Source organism: Cynoglossus semilaevis, chromosome 8 (assembly GCF_000523025.1).
Source record: "Cynoglossus semilaevis isolate Cse_v1.0 chromosome 8, Cse_v1.0, whole genome shotgun sequence".
In the NCBI taxonomy this organism is placed as follows: Eukaryota; Metazoa; Chordata; class Actinopteri; order Pleuronectiformes; family Cynoglossidae; genus Cynoglossus; species Cynoglossus semilaevis.
Window position 1 is genome coordinate 2,666,023 of NC_024314.1, and position 17,055 is coordinate 2,683,077.

Genomic DNA, 17,055 nt, shown 5'->3' on the forward strand with positions numbered 1-17,055 from the left:
GTGCGGAAAGAAAGTGTTGGACACCAAGAACTACAAACAGACTTCTGTGTGAGAGGGTTCAAGGAATCAAAGTGGCTGACATGTGAATTGGACATTCCACAAGGAAGAGACACAGCTGTTAGTTTCTCTGTGCATTGTGTAATTTACCATTCTTTTTGGTCATCTGTGACTTTATTTATCCCTAATCCAACTCCACTGGTGTTTGCATACAGCTGGTGTAGAATGTTATATATTGACCTTAGAGAAACTGAAACAGGGTAATGTTGTTTTTCAAACCACCATCACTCATTAGTTCTTAGAGCTGAGACCTCTAGTATTTTGTACATATCAGATTTTTTTGCTTTTGAAAATGTTGACTTCTTCTGTAATATGTTGTTTGTAAATGGTTTAAAATTCAAATAAAGCATCTAATGTAAAAACCTGGTTTGTCAGGAATATTATTTACAAGTCTGAACTGCTCTATATAAATGTTGGTCATATTGGTGTAATGTGGCCTGTTTTTAATTTTTACAAAAGCATTGAAAGTAATGGCCAGTAACTGTTAGTTACTGTCTGGCTGACACAAAACACACTTAAATTCTGCAGAAAGTCTTTGAAGCTCTCTTCAAATTGTGAATTACAGAAGTACAGAAGAGAGTACAGAAGTCATTATTATTTATACAATTCAATTTTGAACTTTGGTATTTTTTGGGTGTCCTATTTTTTTGTTTAACTAAATTACAGTTTCTACTACACTCCAGAAAAAAGTCATTGTTTTTTTGCTTAAAACAGAAGCTACACTCTGACACTTGCAGTTTAAAAAAATCATTTTATTCAAGCAAAGATTATGTTGTGGTTTACAATAACAGTAAACATGTACTGCACTCAATGTAGCTTTCTATTGTTAAATATATATATATATATATATTTATACATATACAGTAATGTATATGGGCAGAGCAGCTGTCGTTCGGCACAGTGCTTAGTTGTGCTGTATAAGTTGCAGGAACTCCTCTCTGGTCCTGTGGTCCTCCAGGTACGTTCCCATCATGGTGCTTGTTACTGTGCGGCTGTTCATCTTCTGGACACCACGCATGACCATGCACATGTGCCTGTGAATTCACAGAAACATACAGCTGAATTACAAAAAAACAACATGCAAAAGAGTGAGATGAATACAATTTTAACCATCTGCTGCTTCATATTTTACAAGGTGAAGTAATCAGCCTTGCTGCTTATTATTTACGCAGCTGTCGGTGTAGACCACAGGTTGTACTGTAACATGTAAATAAATGGGTCATGGCTTACATTTAATGTGGCACATGAGCTGCCAGTTTAAAAGCAATGGAACTGTGCTGACACCAACATGTGTCCTGTGTGTGTACGTGTGTGTACTTACGCTGCCTCAATGACAACAGCTACACCTTTCGGCTGCAGAGCCTCAAATACTGCTGTGGCAATCTGCTTAGTGAGTCGCTCTTGAACTGAAGAAGACAAAAATTGGCTTTAGTGTTAGCGATAGTATGGCAGATTTTTAAAAATATCTGTGTAAAGATTTTTGAGTCAAAAGGAATGCATTTAAATCTCACCCTGAAGCCGTCGACTGAAAATCTCCACTATCCTGGGGAGATACGAAATAAAAGAAAAAAGACAAGACAAATTAGACAATGGACTACGTTCTTACTGATTTCTTCTTTCTTGATAGATACTGACATCAGCTCCTGACCCCCAACGTCTATGCAAGCCATCCAATTGTACAGATACTTTGATCTATGACATGTGGGATATCTCTGAACCCTTGTCATTACCACTCAATAGTGCGTAGTGGCAACTTGGCTAATGTTATGTGTAATTGCTATTGTTTGAGATAGCAGAGAAAGAGACGGCTGTCTCTCTCTCTCTCTCTCTCTGTTGTGTGTGTGTGTTACCTTGCCCTCTCGCTCAGTCCCACCACTTTTTTGTTTGGTATATACCCAATGCTGACCTAAAGAAAAAAAAGCACTGTTTTATTTACTCTGCTTGGAACAATTCACACTGCAGTCTAGCAACACAAACTTTTTTAACCTTATGTCAAAGGCTAATTGAAAACAAACAATTTGACACAATGAGGTTGTCATTCATTTTGTCGATCTGTCCTTTATCAATTGCAACCCGATCACTCCCAAAAAAACCCAATAAACACGAAAATATCTCTTAAGGACCTTGTATCTTTAAGCATCACATCCAGCGGGGTACATATACAATGGAGACACTTGAGGCACTCCAGGGGATATGCAAGATTTTTGAAAAAGTCCTAGATACACAGATACACACTTACCTTTCCAAAGAAGGGCACCAGATGATGTTCACACAGTGAAAACATGTCAATGTCCTTCACAATCACCATCTCTTCATGGTCCTCATCAAATATGGCATTGTTTAAGATGTCTACAGCACAAAGACACAGACATACACACATATATTTAGATAGACCTTTAGAATAACAGATGGTCTTGAGGAACAGATCAGTAATCAGTAACTGAAAACGTAAAACAATCAGCCTAAAATATTATGTGTTGTTAATAATAATACAATTATAATATACAAAGAATGTCCATCTAAACCATGCCACAGTGTGATTTGCATTGCATTTTGTTATCAGTAATTACTATATTCCAGTACAATGACATTTTTTTCTCATCGACTTATTTACTATTTTCTATTATTAAAAGTATTATTTTAAGTAGTAGTTGAATCGACCAGTGTTTTATTTGCTGTAAGGCAAGATCACTAACCACTCTCCCACCATGCAGCCCCATGATCATTGTTAACATCAGTAGTAGTAGCAGTGGTAATAGAAGAGACAGTTTAAATTGTAGAAGTATTTCAGTAGTATTACCAGTACTTAAAATATTTAAAATATATTTTGTAGTATTTTGTTATAAATAAACTTTGTAGTTGTATTTATGGTGGTAGTAAGATTTTAGTAGGAATAGTAGCAGTAATAACGTTAGTATCAGCAGGACTAGTAAAGATAGTACTAATATAAGATTGATATCTGAGTACAAAATTAGTAGAAGAAATAGTCGTACTTGTAGTAGTATTAGTTCAGTGACAAAACATATAGTATATAGTTGTAAATGTGGTTGTAAATGTAGTTGTAAATGTTGTAGTAGTAAATTGTTGCAGTAGAATCTTACTACTAGGGTTACACGTCTCTAAGTAACAGTTAGAGTTCTACAAGTACAGAGTAACAGAAAGACAGACTGACCTTCCACGGTCTCATGGTAGCCCTTGGTCAAGAACTGCATGGCCTTGGCGGCTCTTTTAGGGGTCTTCAGCAGCCCTTGACGGGCTGTGTCCTCTCCCAGTTCCCGGAGAATGTTGGTGTACGCGGCTTCCAGCGCAGGTAAGTGGGTCTTGTCTTCGGCTTCTTTGCGGGACGTCTCGTGTTTGCTGTAGACCACGACGGAGCTTGGTCTCTCCACGGACTCGTTGCAGTGGCCGTTCATCTTGGATTGCGTGTTGACGACGGAGGGTTTTCTGGCAGAGAAGAGGCTGAGACTCTGTTGCAGTAGGTCTGAGTTGACACCTATGCCCTCTGTCTCCTCTCTGTGTTTATAAAGCCTACACCGATAACCTCGTGCGCTCTGCTCCCACATTAGTAAAGCTACCGCATACGTCAAAACAGCCGGTCTCAGTCATTTGTGTCAATCGCACGAGACTCAACATCCAACAGCCATGCCGAGGTCACACCATGCAAACAATTCTTTCTGCCTCCCGTTGGTCATCATCGACTCATTAGTTATAGTGATAACCCTATTATCTCACAAAGACCTGCACACCCGTGACTTCACGTGGCTAAAACTTATTTTATCACGAAGACAGGATCATTATCTGTTTTTCTTTGTAGAAAGATTCCCGACTGTCGAATTGCCGTCAGAGAAGTCACAGACCATGACCATGTCCATCAATGAGCTCCAGATGATACAGAGCATCATGATGGGGGAGGAGGTGTGAGTTGGCAACTGTGTGACGCTCAAGGTTTCTGTCGAGTCTTTTAAGAAACTCTTATATGGAAATGGACGAATGATATTCCTTTTACTATGTCCACTTTTAACAATGGGCTCTTTTTTTCTTTACTAGGAGAATAAATTATCCATCCATCCATCCATTTTCATCCACTTATCCGTTACAGGGTCGCGGGGGCAGCAGTCTCCACAACCACGACTCAAATCACACTGCACTGTACCAACCTCCCTGAACTTTCCTGTGGGTGGTGAGTCCACTGGAAGGTACCAACCACCCTAACCGGGATTCGATCTTGCCCAGGAGGTGAACCCTGGGGTTTCACAGCAATGACAGAGGTGCCAAAGCGCCACAGAATAAATTGTCACATTGATATTACAATCTCCTTTCCAAGTTAGACTAACAGATTACATGTAATTGGTGAAGATAATTGGTTTGTACTGTAGAACATGTAAACACTCAATATATAGGTCACTTCAATCTATCTACCCACGTATTTATTGGATTGTACTGTAGTATCTTAAAGAAAATTATCATTTGATAATTTGCTGTAGGTTTTACCCTAGTGTGACCTATTTTCCAGTGACATAACAGCTCTTTCAAAATTATAATATGCTGGCAATAAGATGGCATGTTTAAAAATGTTGTATAAGAGGAGCTGGTGGTAGGGACAGGGGGCAGCAAATGTTTTTGTCCTAAGCTGGAGCTTGACGTACACCCTCATGTCTTTAATGCGTTTAGTATCTGCATTTGTAGTATCTGTATTTGAGCATCTGCTGCACCAGGTCCCTGATCTGCACATCCTTTTAGGAAGAAACTACTAATGCATCAAATAACTTTGTATTTCAACATATTTGAATTTATCATGAATTCTATAACAAAGTTAAAGCATGCTTCATTTATCCAGCTGAGTTGGGTAAAAAAGGTTCACAGGAACACTGAGTTTCTCAGAAATTACCCATGAGACCTTTCTTTGATTACATAAAAATCACTCATGACTACTTTATCCACAACAGACAGTCCACAGTCACATGTGATTTATCACTGACACAGTGACAGAAGGCAGCTGTTTACTGAGATATTAGATCCATTTGGTCATTTGTTAAAACACTTATGTTGGCTGAGGTGAAAACATAAAATTGTAAATCGAATCATATGTTTTTGTGCAGCTTTCTGAAAATGAACCCCCAGTCATTCCTCATACGATGGAGCCTCAGCGCAGACAGATGATGAAGAAAGTGTGATCTCCTGAACAACTATATTAGACATGGACCTGAGCTGATACCATTGACTATGCGTCTCTTATGTCTTCATGTCTTGAACAAAGCAGTCCTCTTTCTATGAAGACACATTTCACGAATCTCTAGCCTTTGTGTCTTAAAGTTAAAATACTTTAAGACACATAAGTTAAAATACAATAATTAAAATTGAACTGGATTTCGAAAATACAAGATTAAAATCTGAATTATTCTAAAATGAAAAAAGGGGTTTATATAGACAACAATGTCTCAAAATGACAAAATACTCTTTCTATTTGTAATATGTAAATACAAACACAGCTTGACTCATTCTCGACTGAGAATTAAGTAACACGTTCCTCAAACCTAATGATAACTGTGGTATATTCCAATAGTCATTTAGCAAGGAACTGGTACACCCTGGAGGTTCGCCGGTTTCCTACAGGGCCCTATAGAGAGATGAGACATGCTTCCACCTTGATACTAAATTAGTAGTGGACAGTTAATCTAATTCTCAATCGGCAGAGTCCCAACATTAAAACCCCACCACCAGCGATTGAACCAGTGATCTCCTTGTTGTGCAACAGTACAAACTATTCTTCCTCTAGGTAAATCAACCAATCAATAAATTCTTCTTTTTAGTTGATAATGATTTAAACTGCAAGAGTGCCCATGTGACAGATAATTCTCTGTGGCTGAGTAGTTGCGATGTTGCCAAGCATTTTGAAGCAAATAAAGCTACAACATTAACGTCATTAGTTATTTTGTGCATCATCAGCTTCCGCTAGTTGGGACTGTTTAAGAAGCAAACAATCTAAAAGAAAGTGAGAAAATGTCCACAATAAAGAAGATACATATGTGGCACACATTGTGATTACTATGAAGAGATGTTAAACCAGAACTATTTTGCAATAATTTCACACATACCTCCTTTGACAAGACAATCTACTGTAACACTTTAAAACCACATGACACATATCTAGTCAGCTTAATGCCCTGGACACGAAACAATTTGTGATATTTAATTATTTAAAAGGTCACTTGTTTTTTTTAATGTCATTCTGATCAGCCTTGAAGTTCAGAGATGGTGAAGAGATTAAAATTGCCATTAAATAAAAAAAGAAATAGAAAAAAATAGGTTCAAGAAATGAGTTCAAGATACATCTTTTTGAAAGGGTAACTGATCGAGGACACTGAGGTGGGCATGTGTGGATACGTTTCGCACCCTATCTCTTATTATGAGTTAATCTTACTGTTTAGTTGTTTAGCTAAATAATACATAGCTGAAAGTGCAACATTCCACCAAAACAAACGCCACTGTATTTTCACGACAACATTAATGTCAACATACGGCAGAAACACGATGACGTAACTTCCTCTTTGCCACGGCGGTGGCGGGAGATTCCAGCATGGCGGTGCAGCCGAAACAGAATCTGTCCATGGACAGTGCAGTTGAAAGTGGGTTTTTAAACTTTATTTTCTCCATGCCGGATAAACCAGACACCACTTTCAGAATTTTCGACCGCAACGACTACTACACCGTTCACGGCAAAGACGCCATATTCGCGGCGAAGGAAGTTTTCAAGACCAACGGCGTCATCAAGTATTTGGGATCAGGTTTGTTAGCGTTCTGGAGCTAACTGACGCTTGCAGAAATTACAGAAACAACAAGCCGAAATAAATGCAATACAGAATACCGCACCTGAGATACTCACAATACAGCGCAACGATTTGTCATTTTTGCATATTCATAAACATGCACAGTGCGTCACATGACTTTAATAATATGCAAACTATTTTAATTTGATGTCCGCAGAAAAGTGCTTAATCTCAGATACAAGAACGTTTATAGCAGCGGTTCTAGGAGCTAGGTAATATAATTAATTAAACTGGACTTATTCTAAGACAATAACATAATTTCCACAAGAATGCCTTCTATAAGATTTCAAACACTATTTTTCCCATCTGCTATTAGCCTTGTCAACAGACAAAAAGATCTGAAATGATATATATGTATATAGAAACTACCAATGTGCGCTGTTTACTATTAGCATATCACTAACACTGAATCTCTAATTAAAAAAAACAAAACAAAAACACTATGCTGTTGAAGAAGACCTGAAACTAGTGAATTTTTTTTAACACGTGTTTTTTTTTTGTTATTTAATTGTGTTGTTCAACAGGGAGTCGCAAGCTGGAAAGTGTTGTTTTGAGCAAGCTGAACTTTGACGCCTTTGTCAAAGACTTGCTGCTGGTTCGACAGTATAGAGTAGAGCTCTACAGGAACCACAGCAAAAACAGCAAAGAGCATGACTGGAGGATTGAATACAAGGTGAAGAGTCACATGTTTGTGTCAACTGCAGTTTTGACCAAACTTTTCTGTCAGTCTGACAACAGAGCTAACAGATTGTTCTCTGGTTCTGTCACCCAGGCCTCTCCAGGAAACCTGATCCAGTTTGAGGAGATCCTGTTTGGTGGAGGAGCTGGAGCAGAGGGCTGCGCAGGAGTTGTAGCTGTTCGCTGTGCTTCAGCAGCCGATGGACAGCGTGTTGTCGGCGTAGGATATGTGGATGCAGCTCAAAGAAATATGGGAGTGTGTGAGTTTCCCGACAATGAGATATTCTCCAACCTGGAGTCTCTGCTCGTTCAACTTGGCCCCAAAGAATGTTTGTTAACCCAAGGTGAAGGAAGCGCTGATAGTAAACTACGACAGGTATGGAGGAGTCATCAGAATACTGTAATGAATACTCCAATAATTAATGACATATTAGCCTTCAAGTTCATGAACTTCCACTTTGATGGTCAACTAATGACTGAATGTGCTTTGATTTAAATTAGTCTGCCTTGTTGACTAAATAAAAAATGTCTGAAATGTTATCTTCAGTTCAGTTAATTACAAATCTAAGGGCTCGACAGTTAATGATCCTGTTTGTGTGTAGGTGGTAGAACGTGGTGGCATGCTGGTCTCTGACAGAAAGAGAGCAGATTTTAGCAGCAAGGATATAGTGCAGGATCTGAACAGGCTGCTTAGAGCCAAGAGAGGAGAGGCAGCAGCCAGCAACTCACTGCCAGAGCTGGACAAACAGGTGAAAAAGAGAAAATAAAACACTGCTTGTGTGTACTACTACTACTACTACTATTACTACTACTACTAATACTCTATTTCATGTCTGTTTTAATCCCTGGCCAATTTTCTCTTTGTAAGCTGCACTTACTTTGTTCAAATGTTGTTCTTTTACACAGGTGGCCATGTCATGCCTGGCTGCAGTGGTTCGTTTCCTTGAGCTGCTCTCTGACGAGTCAAACTTTAATTCCTTTAGTCTGACCACACTAGACCTGGGTCAGTTCATGAGACTGGATAATGCCGCAGTGAGGGCTCTTAACCTTTTCCAGGTCAGTCGACAGTGAATCCATCACTTCCTGACACTTTGCCTTTATTCACCAGGCTGTCGGTAGTTTTATTTGGGGTTACATGTTTCCTCAGACGTCTGTCAACCAATGACTATAGACGTTGTTATCCTCCAGGCTTCACCCGACGATGCCAGCAGAGCACATTCTTTAGCTGGTCTATTGAACAAGTGCCGCACGCCCCAGGGTCAGCGGCTGGTCAACCAGTGGATCAAGCAACCTCTCATGGACAAAACCAAGATTGAAGAGAGGTAAAAAAAAAACCCTCAATCTATAATACAGTTTAGAAAAAGAATACACCAACCAATTGATGCATTTGTTGTCTTCACATGTGAACACAGGCTGGACCTGGTGGAGAGCTTTGTATGTGACTCTGAACTCAGACACACATGTCAGGAGGATCTGCTGCGGCGGTTTCCAGACCTTCACCGCTTGGCAAAGAAGTTCCACCGTCACAGTGCCACACTACAGGACTGCTACCGTGTCTACCAGGCCGTAAACCAGATCCCTGCACTGATCACAGCTTTAGAGAGATACTCAGGTAAACACAAACCTGCTGACAAACCTGCTATTAACAAAATAAGAATGAAATCATACTGTTTCTTTGCTTTTTGTGTTTTTCTCTGTTTCTTGTTTAATGTACAGATAATACTCAGTGGTTTTACAGTGTGTACTCTACTGTACTGTACTCTATATTTCACTGTTAATTTCTGATTCACGTTTTTCTTTTCATTGCAGGCAACTTCCAGGTCCTGTTGGAAGCCGTGTTCGTTTCTCCCCTCAGAGACCTGCAGAATGATTTCACCAAGTATCAGGAGATGATTGAAACCACTCTGGATATGAACCAGGTTCACCTTCACAAAATCATCAATTTAGTCCGTAAATTTCACATTCTCTATAAACAGTTCCTCTGCTTGTGTGCTTTGTACAGGTTGACCACCACGAGTTCCTGGTGAAGGCGTCATTTGACGCAGTGTTAACTGAACTGAGAGAGAAGATGGACGAATTGGATGAGAGCATGCAGGCTGTGTTGAGCAGTGCAGCCAGAGAACTCGGTGACTATGCAAACAAACTGTCTTTGACTTAATGATAGGTTGGACTAAGACAACCTATCACCCACATACAAGGCTCTCTTAGGAACAATACCCAAAAGATTCACCTCAGTTTCACACAACAAAGAGACACGTGACCAAAACCATTCCGATAAAGATCACAACGACCCATCAGACTCCCAACAACTGTTTACACTGTCCCAGTCGACTCCAACGGCCCACCCAACAGGGGGGAGCTGAAGTAGCTTTATTCTTTGTCACATCCAGAATATAAATTTGCTGTACTTCCCACCACCAGTTAGAACTGAAGAAGCCTCTTGGATAAGAGGTGAAACACACTCCACTGTGTTTTTGTCTCACCAAATACATTTTCTGACACTGTTTGTTGGGAGAATGGTCCTCATGAATTTGACACATGACCACAGCTGATCACATTAGGTGCATTTAGATAAGTCGCCTCATTTCTTTGGACTGTTTTCTGACAAAGATCCCAGGAAATGAAAGGAAGTAGTCTCATGTGACGTAAACACTAGAAAAGGCTGTGGCATTGATTCTTTTAATGACGAGTCCAGACAGTTCAGGAATTGTGAGGCAGCCCACTTGTTTTGGAAGTAATTTGATATGCACATCAGACTATGGCAGGGGGTCTCACATTGTAACACACGTATACCGCAGATGCAGTTATGAAAAAACATACGCATAGATGAGTAGAAATATTTGATTTTAAAATGACTTTAATTTTTTTACTATGAAGAAATACAAAAAACAAATTGATGACAATTGAAAACAAACCCATTTTGAAACTTTAATATCTCTCTTTTGACCCTTGATTTTAAACCAGAGGTTGTTCCTATCTTTTTCTGGAGTTAGTCTAAGGTGGCTCAGTTTGCTATATACAGTGTGTGATTCTGACCCAAAGTAGGTCACAGGACTAAAACTGGTGATTTGTTGGAGCCAAGCTGCTCAGCCCAACACGTGAAAACATTGTGTTGTACTCCTTTTTTTAAATACAGAAACAAGTTCAGTTTAAGGAAACTGGGTCTCAATCAAAAGACTTGAATAAAAGATTTAATTTTGTGAGTATCACTATGCCAAACAGGGGAGAGGTAGTAAAGTAGTAAGTCATGATGGTACCAGGAAGGATATTAAACATAAAAGGATGGCCAAGTGACATGTTTTCTTTTCTTTTTTTGTTTATCTATTTCATCCTAAGCTCATCACTGTACCTGTGTCTCTTAAAGGTTTGGAGGCTGGTAAGACGGTGAAGCTGGAGTCGAACGCCATGCTGGGTTTTTATCTGAGGGTCACCTGCAAAGCGGAGAAGGGCCTGAGGAACAACAAGAAATTTACCATGCTGGACGTCCAGAAGAATGGTGTGCGATTCACAAACAGGTCTGCGTGTCTTCGTGTAATTCATGTGACTTAGACAGAGACTTCACTCCTCCTTGTCATCAGCTGATTGTCAGCCATCTCCCAATCTGGCATGTCTGCAGCAAACTGAGCTCTCTGAATGAGGAGTACACCAAGAGCAGGGAGGAGTATGAGGAGGCCCAGAATGCAATCGTGAAAGAGATAATCAACATCGCCTCAGGTGAAGAATCTCATTAAATGTCCGCTCTGTCTGTCTTAAATGTGTGACATTGATTTCCGTAACAGAAAACCCAACTGTGATCCATTTGATCTGGGGTCTGTACCAAAGTACAGCTCCTCTATTGATAATAATACCGTGTCATTGCATTTTTTCACCAACTCTGTGGGCCGAAGGTTCCTCTAAGTTTTTTAAAGAAAAAAAAATCACATGCTTGCATTTAAGACCCATGTTAATTGTTTGGGTTAACTGTGGTCACCAGGTTACGTGGACCCCCTGCAGACGCTGAGCGATGTGATAGCACAACTGGACGCAGTGGCCAGTTTTGCCGTGGCATCTGTCTCGGCTCCCGTTCCATATGTTCGACCTCAGATCCTAGATGATGGCAGCCGCCGCTTAGAGCTGCTGCAGGCCAGGCATCCCTGCATGGAGAACGATCCAGATACCAGCTTCATACCCAACGACATCAGCTTTGTCCAGGGAAAGAAGAACTTCTACATCATTACAGGTATAAACAGATGACTGTCAAGACCAGTCTGAGGCATGAGATGAAACTCAAGACAAGTATAAAAAAACATATTGTTAAAGTCAATGAATATCCAGACATTTAGAGTCATCCAGCATATAAACATAATTGAAAACCCAAGTTCTTAAAGAACTGGTGGCACTGATGTTTTTCCCTGCTTCACTGTGTCTACTGGTAATCTAAATACCAGTACCAATTATTCAGAATAATTACTGTAGGTCATTTTCTATATTATGTCATTATACTAATACCAAGTAGAAGAAGAAGGGAGTGCAAACACTGTTTCCACTTAACTTTGTCAGCTGGTAGGTATGAAACTCAAGGCTGGATATGTCCAGAGTAAAAGAAAAGCCGTTCAGCAGTTCAGGAGAGCAATTATTCTGGAGACAAAAATTGACATGACGGATTTCCTGAATGGAAATAGTGTGACTCGTGAGAATCATGCACAACCTGAAAGCAACAAATTTCTGGTGGTGGGGGCAAAGGTGGCAATAAAATTCCATACAGTATTTTGTTTTTGTTATGTGAAGAGCAGTCACTGAAGCTACTTACATGTGTGTCAGATCACCGGATTTGTCTGACACCTGGTATTTAATGAAAAACTAATCAGTAAAGACGTGTGTGGGTCGTGGTCAGTTTAGACGACAGAATTAGTTTAGTAGTTGAACGGACTTGAAGATGATCAGTCAGGCCTGTGGCCCTGTGGGCTTAATGCACCGCTTGTAAATCCTTGTGTTTTCTACAAAACCAGTTCTCATGTGCGTGAGAACACGCAAACAACATGCAGAATGTGATTGTTATGTTGGTTTTCTAACTGTTACTGCAGCCCCCATTTCTAAGGTCATGGTTTCATCTTTCTTTTTGCCCACAGGTCCAAATATGGGTGGTAAGTCGACTTTCATCCGCCAGGTGGGTGTGGTCGCTCTGATGGCTCAGATCGGCTGTTTTGTACCATGTGAAAAGGCAGAGCTAAGTGTGTTCGACAGCATCCTGGCCAGAGTGGGGGCTGGAGACAGCCAGTTGAAGGGGGTGTCCACCTTCATGGCTGAGATGTTGGAAATTGCTGCCATTCTACGGTAGGAACGGACTCCTAGACAGAGTTGTAGCAATTCAAGGCTGCTTTCATCATTGTCATTAGTGTTCTCCCTTCAGCTCAGCCACAGAGAAATCGCTGGTCATAATCGATGAGCTGGGCAGGGGCACGTCCACCTACGATGGCTTTGGACTGGCCTGGGCCATTAGTGAACACATAGCATCCAAGATCAGCAGCTTCTGTATGTTTGCCACGCACTTCCATGAGTTGACGGCACTTGCTGCACAACAATCCAGTGTCCACAACCTTCACGTGACAGCCCTGACATCCCATGACACACTCACCATGCTGTACAGAGTCAGAGCAGGTCAGTAAAGACATTTAAAGGGTTGTTTATATAAGTAAAAAAAAACAATGTTGTTTGTCCAAACCCTCCATGTTCAGCAGATAGATGGAGCATTTGTGTGAACTTAGATAAATGACAAGTAAAAGTCATGCATAAAGGCTAAAATGGTTTTAGCATTTTCTACACCATCAATTTGGGATATGTGGGTGTAATGATAATATAAATAAATTATATAATTTGAAAAAGTTTGGTGGGCTGGATTAAAAAGCTGAATGGGCCACATCCAGCCCCTGGGCCTTAGTTTGCCCATACCTGATTTAGCAGATCTATCTTATCTTCAGAGATGTCTCTTTTATCCACTGTGTGTTTTTTAGGTCAGCAGCTGTTCTATGTGTTTGTCAGCAACTGTGATCTGTGATCAGCAACTGATCTTTTGTTTAATACTGTGATTGTTGTGACTGTTCTCATGAGTTCTGTGTGAAGTCAGCCCAGTTCTTCAGGCCTGATCTCATGGTGGTCAGATGTTAACTAAGTCCACGGTACATGACCGTAACAGGTTTTCTGTCATGTGCCCCAACTGTGTTAGGTTCAGGGCTGGATCAGAGCTTTGTAAAGACGTGTTGGAACAAACTTATTTGTTCCATCAAACTGATGTTACACAGTTTATCATTTAGTCATTTTTTAATGCACATATGACTATTGTGCCTGAGTATTATGAAGAAAAGTTGTCCAAACTCACTCGGCACTTGTGTGTTTTAGGTGTGTGTGATCAGAGTTTTGGTATCCACGTTGCCGAAATGGCAAATTTCCCTCCCTGGGTGGTTGCTGTTGCGAAAGAGAAGGCGGAAGAACTGGAGGAGTTTCAGGAGCCCACGGCGGTGGTGTCTTCGGAGGATGAAAAGCCTGTGGCCAAAAGACGGCTCACAGACAAACAAGTAATTTGTTTGGCTGTATGTATGGCTGCTGCAGCAGATCCTGCTGTTGACGGCACAAGAAATTAGGAAGCATGACTGCGAAATGCATTGTAGTTTCACTGTTTGTTAATTTGTTTGAGGGGAAAAATATGGATTATAAGGAAGAATTAGTTCCACTCACGGGTGATGTTGTCAGCTGTCAGTGTAGATCAGATTATCAGCCAAGTGACCGTATTTTTTTAAATTCACAAAAACCTTGGTGTTAAAATACTATTAAAAAGCAGTCAAATGTTTTCATAGGATTCTGAAGGCCCTGTTGGACCACCAAGTGGTGTTAGGCACCCACCATTACCTACTATCTATTATATGATATTTACCAAGTACCCCCGGGGGTTGGGGACCACTGCTCTAAACTACCATTCAGTCAGCTAAAGAATTGCATGTTAGATGGTTCACACAACTGAACGCATGTTTGTGGCTTAAAAGTTGTGAAATTAATTTCTCCTCTGTCTCCATTTAGGTGGGAGAAAACCTGATCCAGGACTTCCTGGAAAAGGCCAAGTCGGTTCCAGCTGCCAGCATGTCTGAGGAGGAGGTGAAGGAGGAGCTAAGGAGAATGAAGGAGGAGCTGGTTTCCAAAAACAACTCGTACGTAGCAGAGATCCTGGCACGCTGTCTTCCTGTGAAATCAGCCTGATCCCTTTCTCTGTAAATGACTTATGTGCTGTGCAGTTGTTCAATAAACATTAACATGTGGATGTTTTTCACTGTCACAGCTTTAATATAGGCATTGTTTTGTCGACAGCTTTGCTGTGGGGTGAAATTTGGCCCATGGGCATTGGTTTTTACATGCTCCAGACCAGAATTGAGCGAACTAAGGCCCACCCCGTTTCAGACTGTTGGTATTGGAACTTGTTGCAGAGCTTTTTCTGCTCTTACTTTACAGTTAAGTCGTCTGCACCTGTCATAAAGTTGCCCTGGTGTTTATGTCTAACCTTGATTAAGTTAGTTATTTTCTGTTGCTTTACATAAGTAGTTCATCTTAATGTGTTTCTGCTGGTTAGAATATTAAGTGTTGATTACCAGTGGACAAATGAACAGTGTTGCATAAAACATGTATGGACAAAATAAGTAATCCTAAAAATGCAATTCAGCAAACTGATCAGGATCCAGAGGATCATTTTTACCTCACCACATCACATTCAATTGGTGATACACTGGAGAACCTGTAATTTTTCATGTAAAATATGTAATCTACTGCCATAGGGAATCTGTGCAAGTACCTGAATACCAGTCAATACGCAGGGACCAAAGCACTTCATTTCATCATTCAAATAAACCACAATTTTAACTCAGAAAAAAACACCATCTCTTGTCCCGCTGCAAGCCCTGTAAAACTCTTCGGTTTGGAAGTACGAAATAGAAACCAAAGTTGATCTAATAAAGTTTTATTTTCTTAGAAATGGCCAGTTTCCTGTTTTCTTTTTTTGTCCTTCTAAGAAAGTATACCCCTTTTTTAAATTCCAACTAGCATCTACATAATGGTTATTGAATACTTCACAATATATTAAGTCTAGATGTTATGGTACATGCATACGATTCAGGCTGCATGAGGAGCCACAGTCACCACGATACACAGAGGACGGAGGGAAGGAGGCGGGAGGAGGGGGAGGGTCGAAGGGGGACTGCAGATTGACTCACAAGTTCCAGTTAAATAGGAGCTTTAGCGCCTCCTATTGGAACCCTCTCCCAAAATAAAAAAAAACACTGACTGTTTCAACTTATAAACAAAAACTCAAACATTCACTGTACACAACATAATTTTACACACACGCGTACACACAGACACACCTTTATACAAGTGTGGAGTTCCTCCACCTGCCGTTCGAGCTCTTGTAGTGGAGAGGGTTTTTAGTGTTTAAACGAGATTCTCTTTCACAGAAAGAACTTTTCCACTGGGACCTTGAGTTTCTGCAGTCTGCCTGGGTGTTGGGGTGGGGGTGAGGGGTGCTAACCAAAGAAAATAATTATAATTATAATAATATATAATAAAATAAAGGACATTCAAATACAGTCTGCTTTTGCTTGAAAATACAAAACTACATGAGAAAGCATTGAAATAAAATCAATTGATCAAAACATTAAAAAAACAAAAACAAACAAAAACATAGCCCAAGTGCTCCATCACACACGCACGCACACCTTTTTTTCCTTTATCCACACACAACAGAGTAACATCCATCTGTTGCTTAGTTACAACCAATGGTTCAGGCAATGCGGGTGACAGATGTGAGGAAGCAGGAAGTGTCATTGACAGCAGTCGTTGAAGAACAATCAGGGCTGAGCTCAGTGTCGTACACCTCTCATCTCTGCCCACTGATCATAAAATACTCCACGGAGGAATCTCTTGTGGCCGTTCGGTCACTCGACCCACAGCACTACTGCTCCCTCTATTGGAGATGAGAGTGCAGCATGCAGGAAGTCGCTTCCTCTGCAGCCTCTGTTCACCAAAAGCCTGTCTGAGAGCTCCGCAGTCTTTTGAGTCTCTCAGAGTTTCTAATGGCTGCCAGTGGATGGGTTCATGTTGATGACTGTTGGCTGAAGTGTTTGTGTGTGTCTGGTTGAACGATGTCATGTGTTTTGTTTGCTTCATGGGAGACGGTGAGATTTGAGCAGATGCCTTTCAGTTATGTTGCAGCGTGTTGGACTCTATGGGTGGTGCTGAATCGTACAGAGTGTCTGTATCGTGTGTGGGCTCCCCGGCCAGCGTGCACGGGTTTGACAATGTTCCTGCACCACAGTCGCAAAAAAACCTGTTGGCAAAAGAACGAACTTGTGAGAACCCACTTATCTCTCACTTACTGACGATGAACATTTACACTACAATTTGCCTCACCGATCGTGCCGTATAAACTCTACGTCATGTCCTTGGTGGCATTTTTTGATGCAGTTAACACAGATGG

General features: G+C 40.7%; 4 protein-coding genes across 5 annotated transcripts in view; 2 read left to right on the top strand and 2 right to left on the bottom strand.

Moving 5' to 3' along the window:
- cript (cysteine-rich PDZ-binding protein) overlaps positions 1-419 on the top strand; it is a 1,703-nt gene extending 1,284 nt beyond the window's left edge. Inside the window, exon 5 of the mRNA XM_008313941.3 lies at positions 1-419. This exon is cut by the window's left edge and continues 12 nt beyond it. Within this exon, the coding sequence (XP_008312163.1) occupies positions 1-52 (52 nt within the window). The 3' untranslated portion in view covers positions 53-419.
- gch2 (GTP cyclohydrolase 2) lies at positions 129-4,757 on the bottom strand. Its single transcript, XM_008313944.3, has 6 exons — positions 3,230-4,757; positions 2,297-2,406; positions 1,908-1,963; positions 1,569-1,600; positions 1,379-1,463; positions 129-1,091 (listed from the first exon to the last, which is right to left on the bottom strand). Exons 1-6 carry the CDS (start codon positions 3,618-3,620, stop codon positions 962-964), a joined length of 804 nt encoding a protein of 267 aa, XP_008312166.2. The 5' UTR covers positions 3,621-4,757; the 3' UTR covers positions 129-961.
- A 1,824-nt stretch (positions 4,758-6,581) lies between these two features.
- Positions 6,582-15,555, top strand: msh2 (mutS homolog 2 (E. coli)). Of its 2 annotated transcripts, XM_008313945.2 has the most exons (16): positions 6,583-6,842; positions 7,409-7,557; positions 7,657-7,938; positions 8,165-8,311; positions 8,469-8,618; positions 8,751-8,884; positions 8,975-9,174; positions 9,372-9,481; positions 9,565-9,688; positions 10,927-11,077; positions 11,179-11,276; positions 11,536-11,781; positions 12,671-12,875; positions 12,952-13,199; positions 13,938-14,113; positions 14,613-15,555. In XM_008313945.2, exons 1-16 carry the CDS (start codon positions 6,635-6,637, stop codon positions 14,787-14,789), a joined length of 2,805 nt encoding a protein of 934 aa, XP_008312167.1. In that variant the 5' UTR covers positions 6,583-6,634; the 3' UTR covers positions 14,790-15,555. The 2 variants fall into 2 exon arrangements, with proteins under 2 accessions (XP_008312168.1, XP_008312167.1); XM_008313946.3 differs by lacking the exon at positions 13,938-14,113 and having other exon boundaries at positions 6,582-6,842.
- The window catches only part of fbxo11b (F-box protein 11b), an 8,587-nt gene continuing 7,058 nt past the window's right edge, over positions 15,527-17,055 (bottom strand). The window contains exons 21-22 of the mRNA XM_008313947.3: positions 16,989-17,055; positions 15,527-16,905 (exon numbers count right to left, since the gene is read on the bottom strand). The exon at positions 16,989-17,055 is cut by the window's right edge and continues 31 nt beyond it. Coding sequence (XP_008312169.1) covers positions 16,776-16,905; positions 16,989-17,055 — 197 coding nt within the window. The 3' untranslated portion in view covers positions 15,527-16,775. The remainder of the gene's footprint in view (positions 16,906-16,988) is intronic.

Coding starts and splice junctions, on each gene's coding strand:
- gch2 (XM_008313944.3), bottom strand. CDS start 3,620: ATGTGGGAGCAGAGCGCACGAGGTTATCGGTGTAGGCTTTATAAACAC. Junction 1,964..2,296: donor TGGTGCCCTTCTTTGGAAAG/GTAAGTGTGTAT, acceptor TTTTTTCTTTAG/GTCAGCATTGGGTATATACC. Junction 1,601..1,907: donor GGACTGAGCGAGAGGGCAAG/GTAACACACACA, acceptor GTATCTCCCCAG/GATAGTGGAGATTTTCAGTC.
- msh2 (XM_008313945.2), top strand. CDS start 6,635: ATGGCGGTGCAGCCGAAACAGAATCTGTCCATGGACAGTGCAGTTGAA. Junction 6,843..7,408: donor CATCAAGTATTTGGGATCAG/GTTTGTTAGCGT, acceptor GTTGTTCAACAG/GGAGTCGCAAGCTGGAAAGT. Junction 11,277..11,535: donor GATAATCAACATCGCCTCAG/GTGAAGAATCTC, acceptor TGTGGTCACCAG/GTTACGTGGACCCCCTGCAG.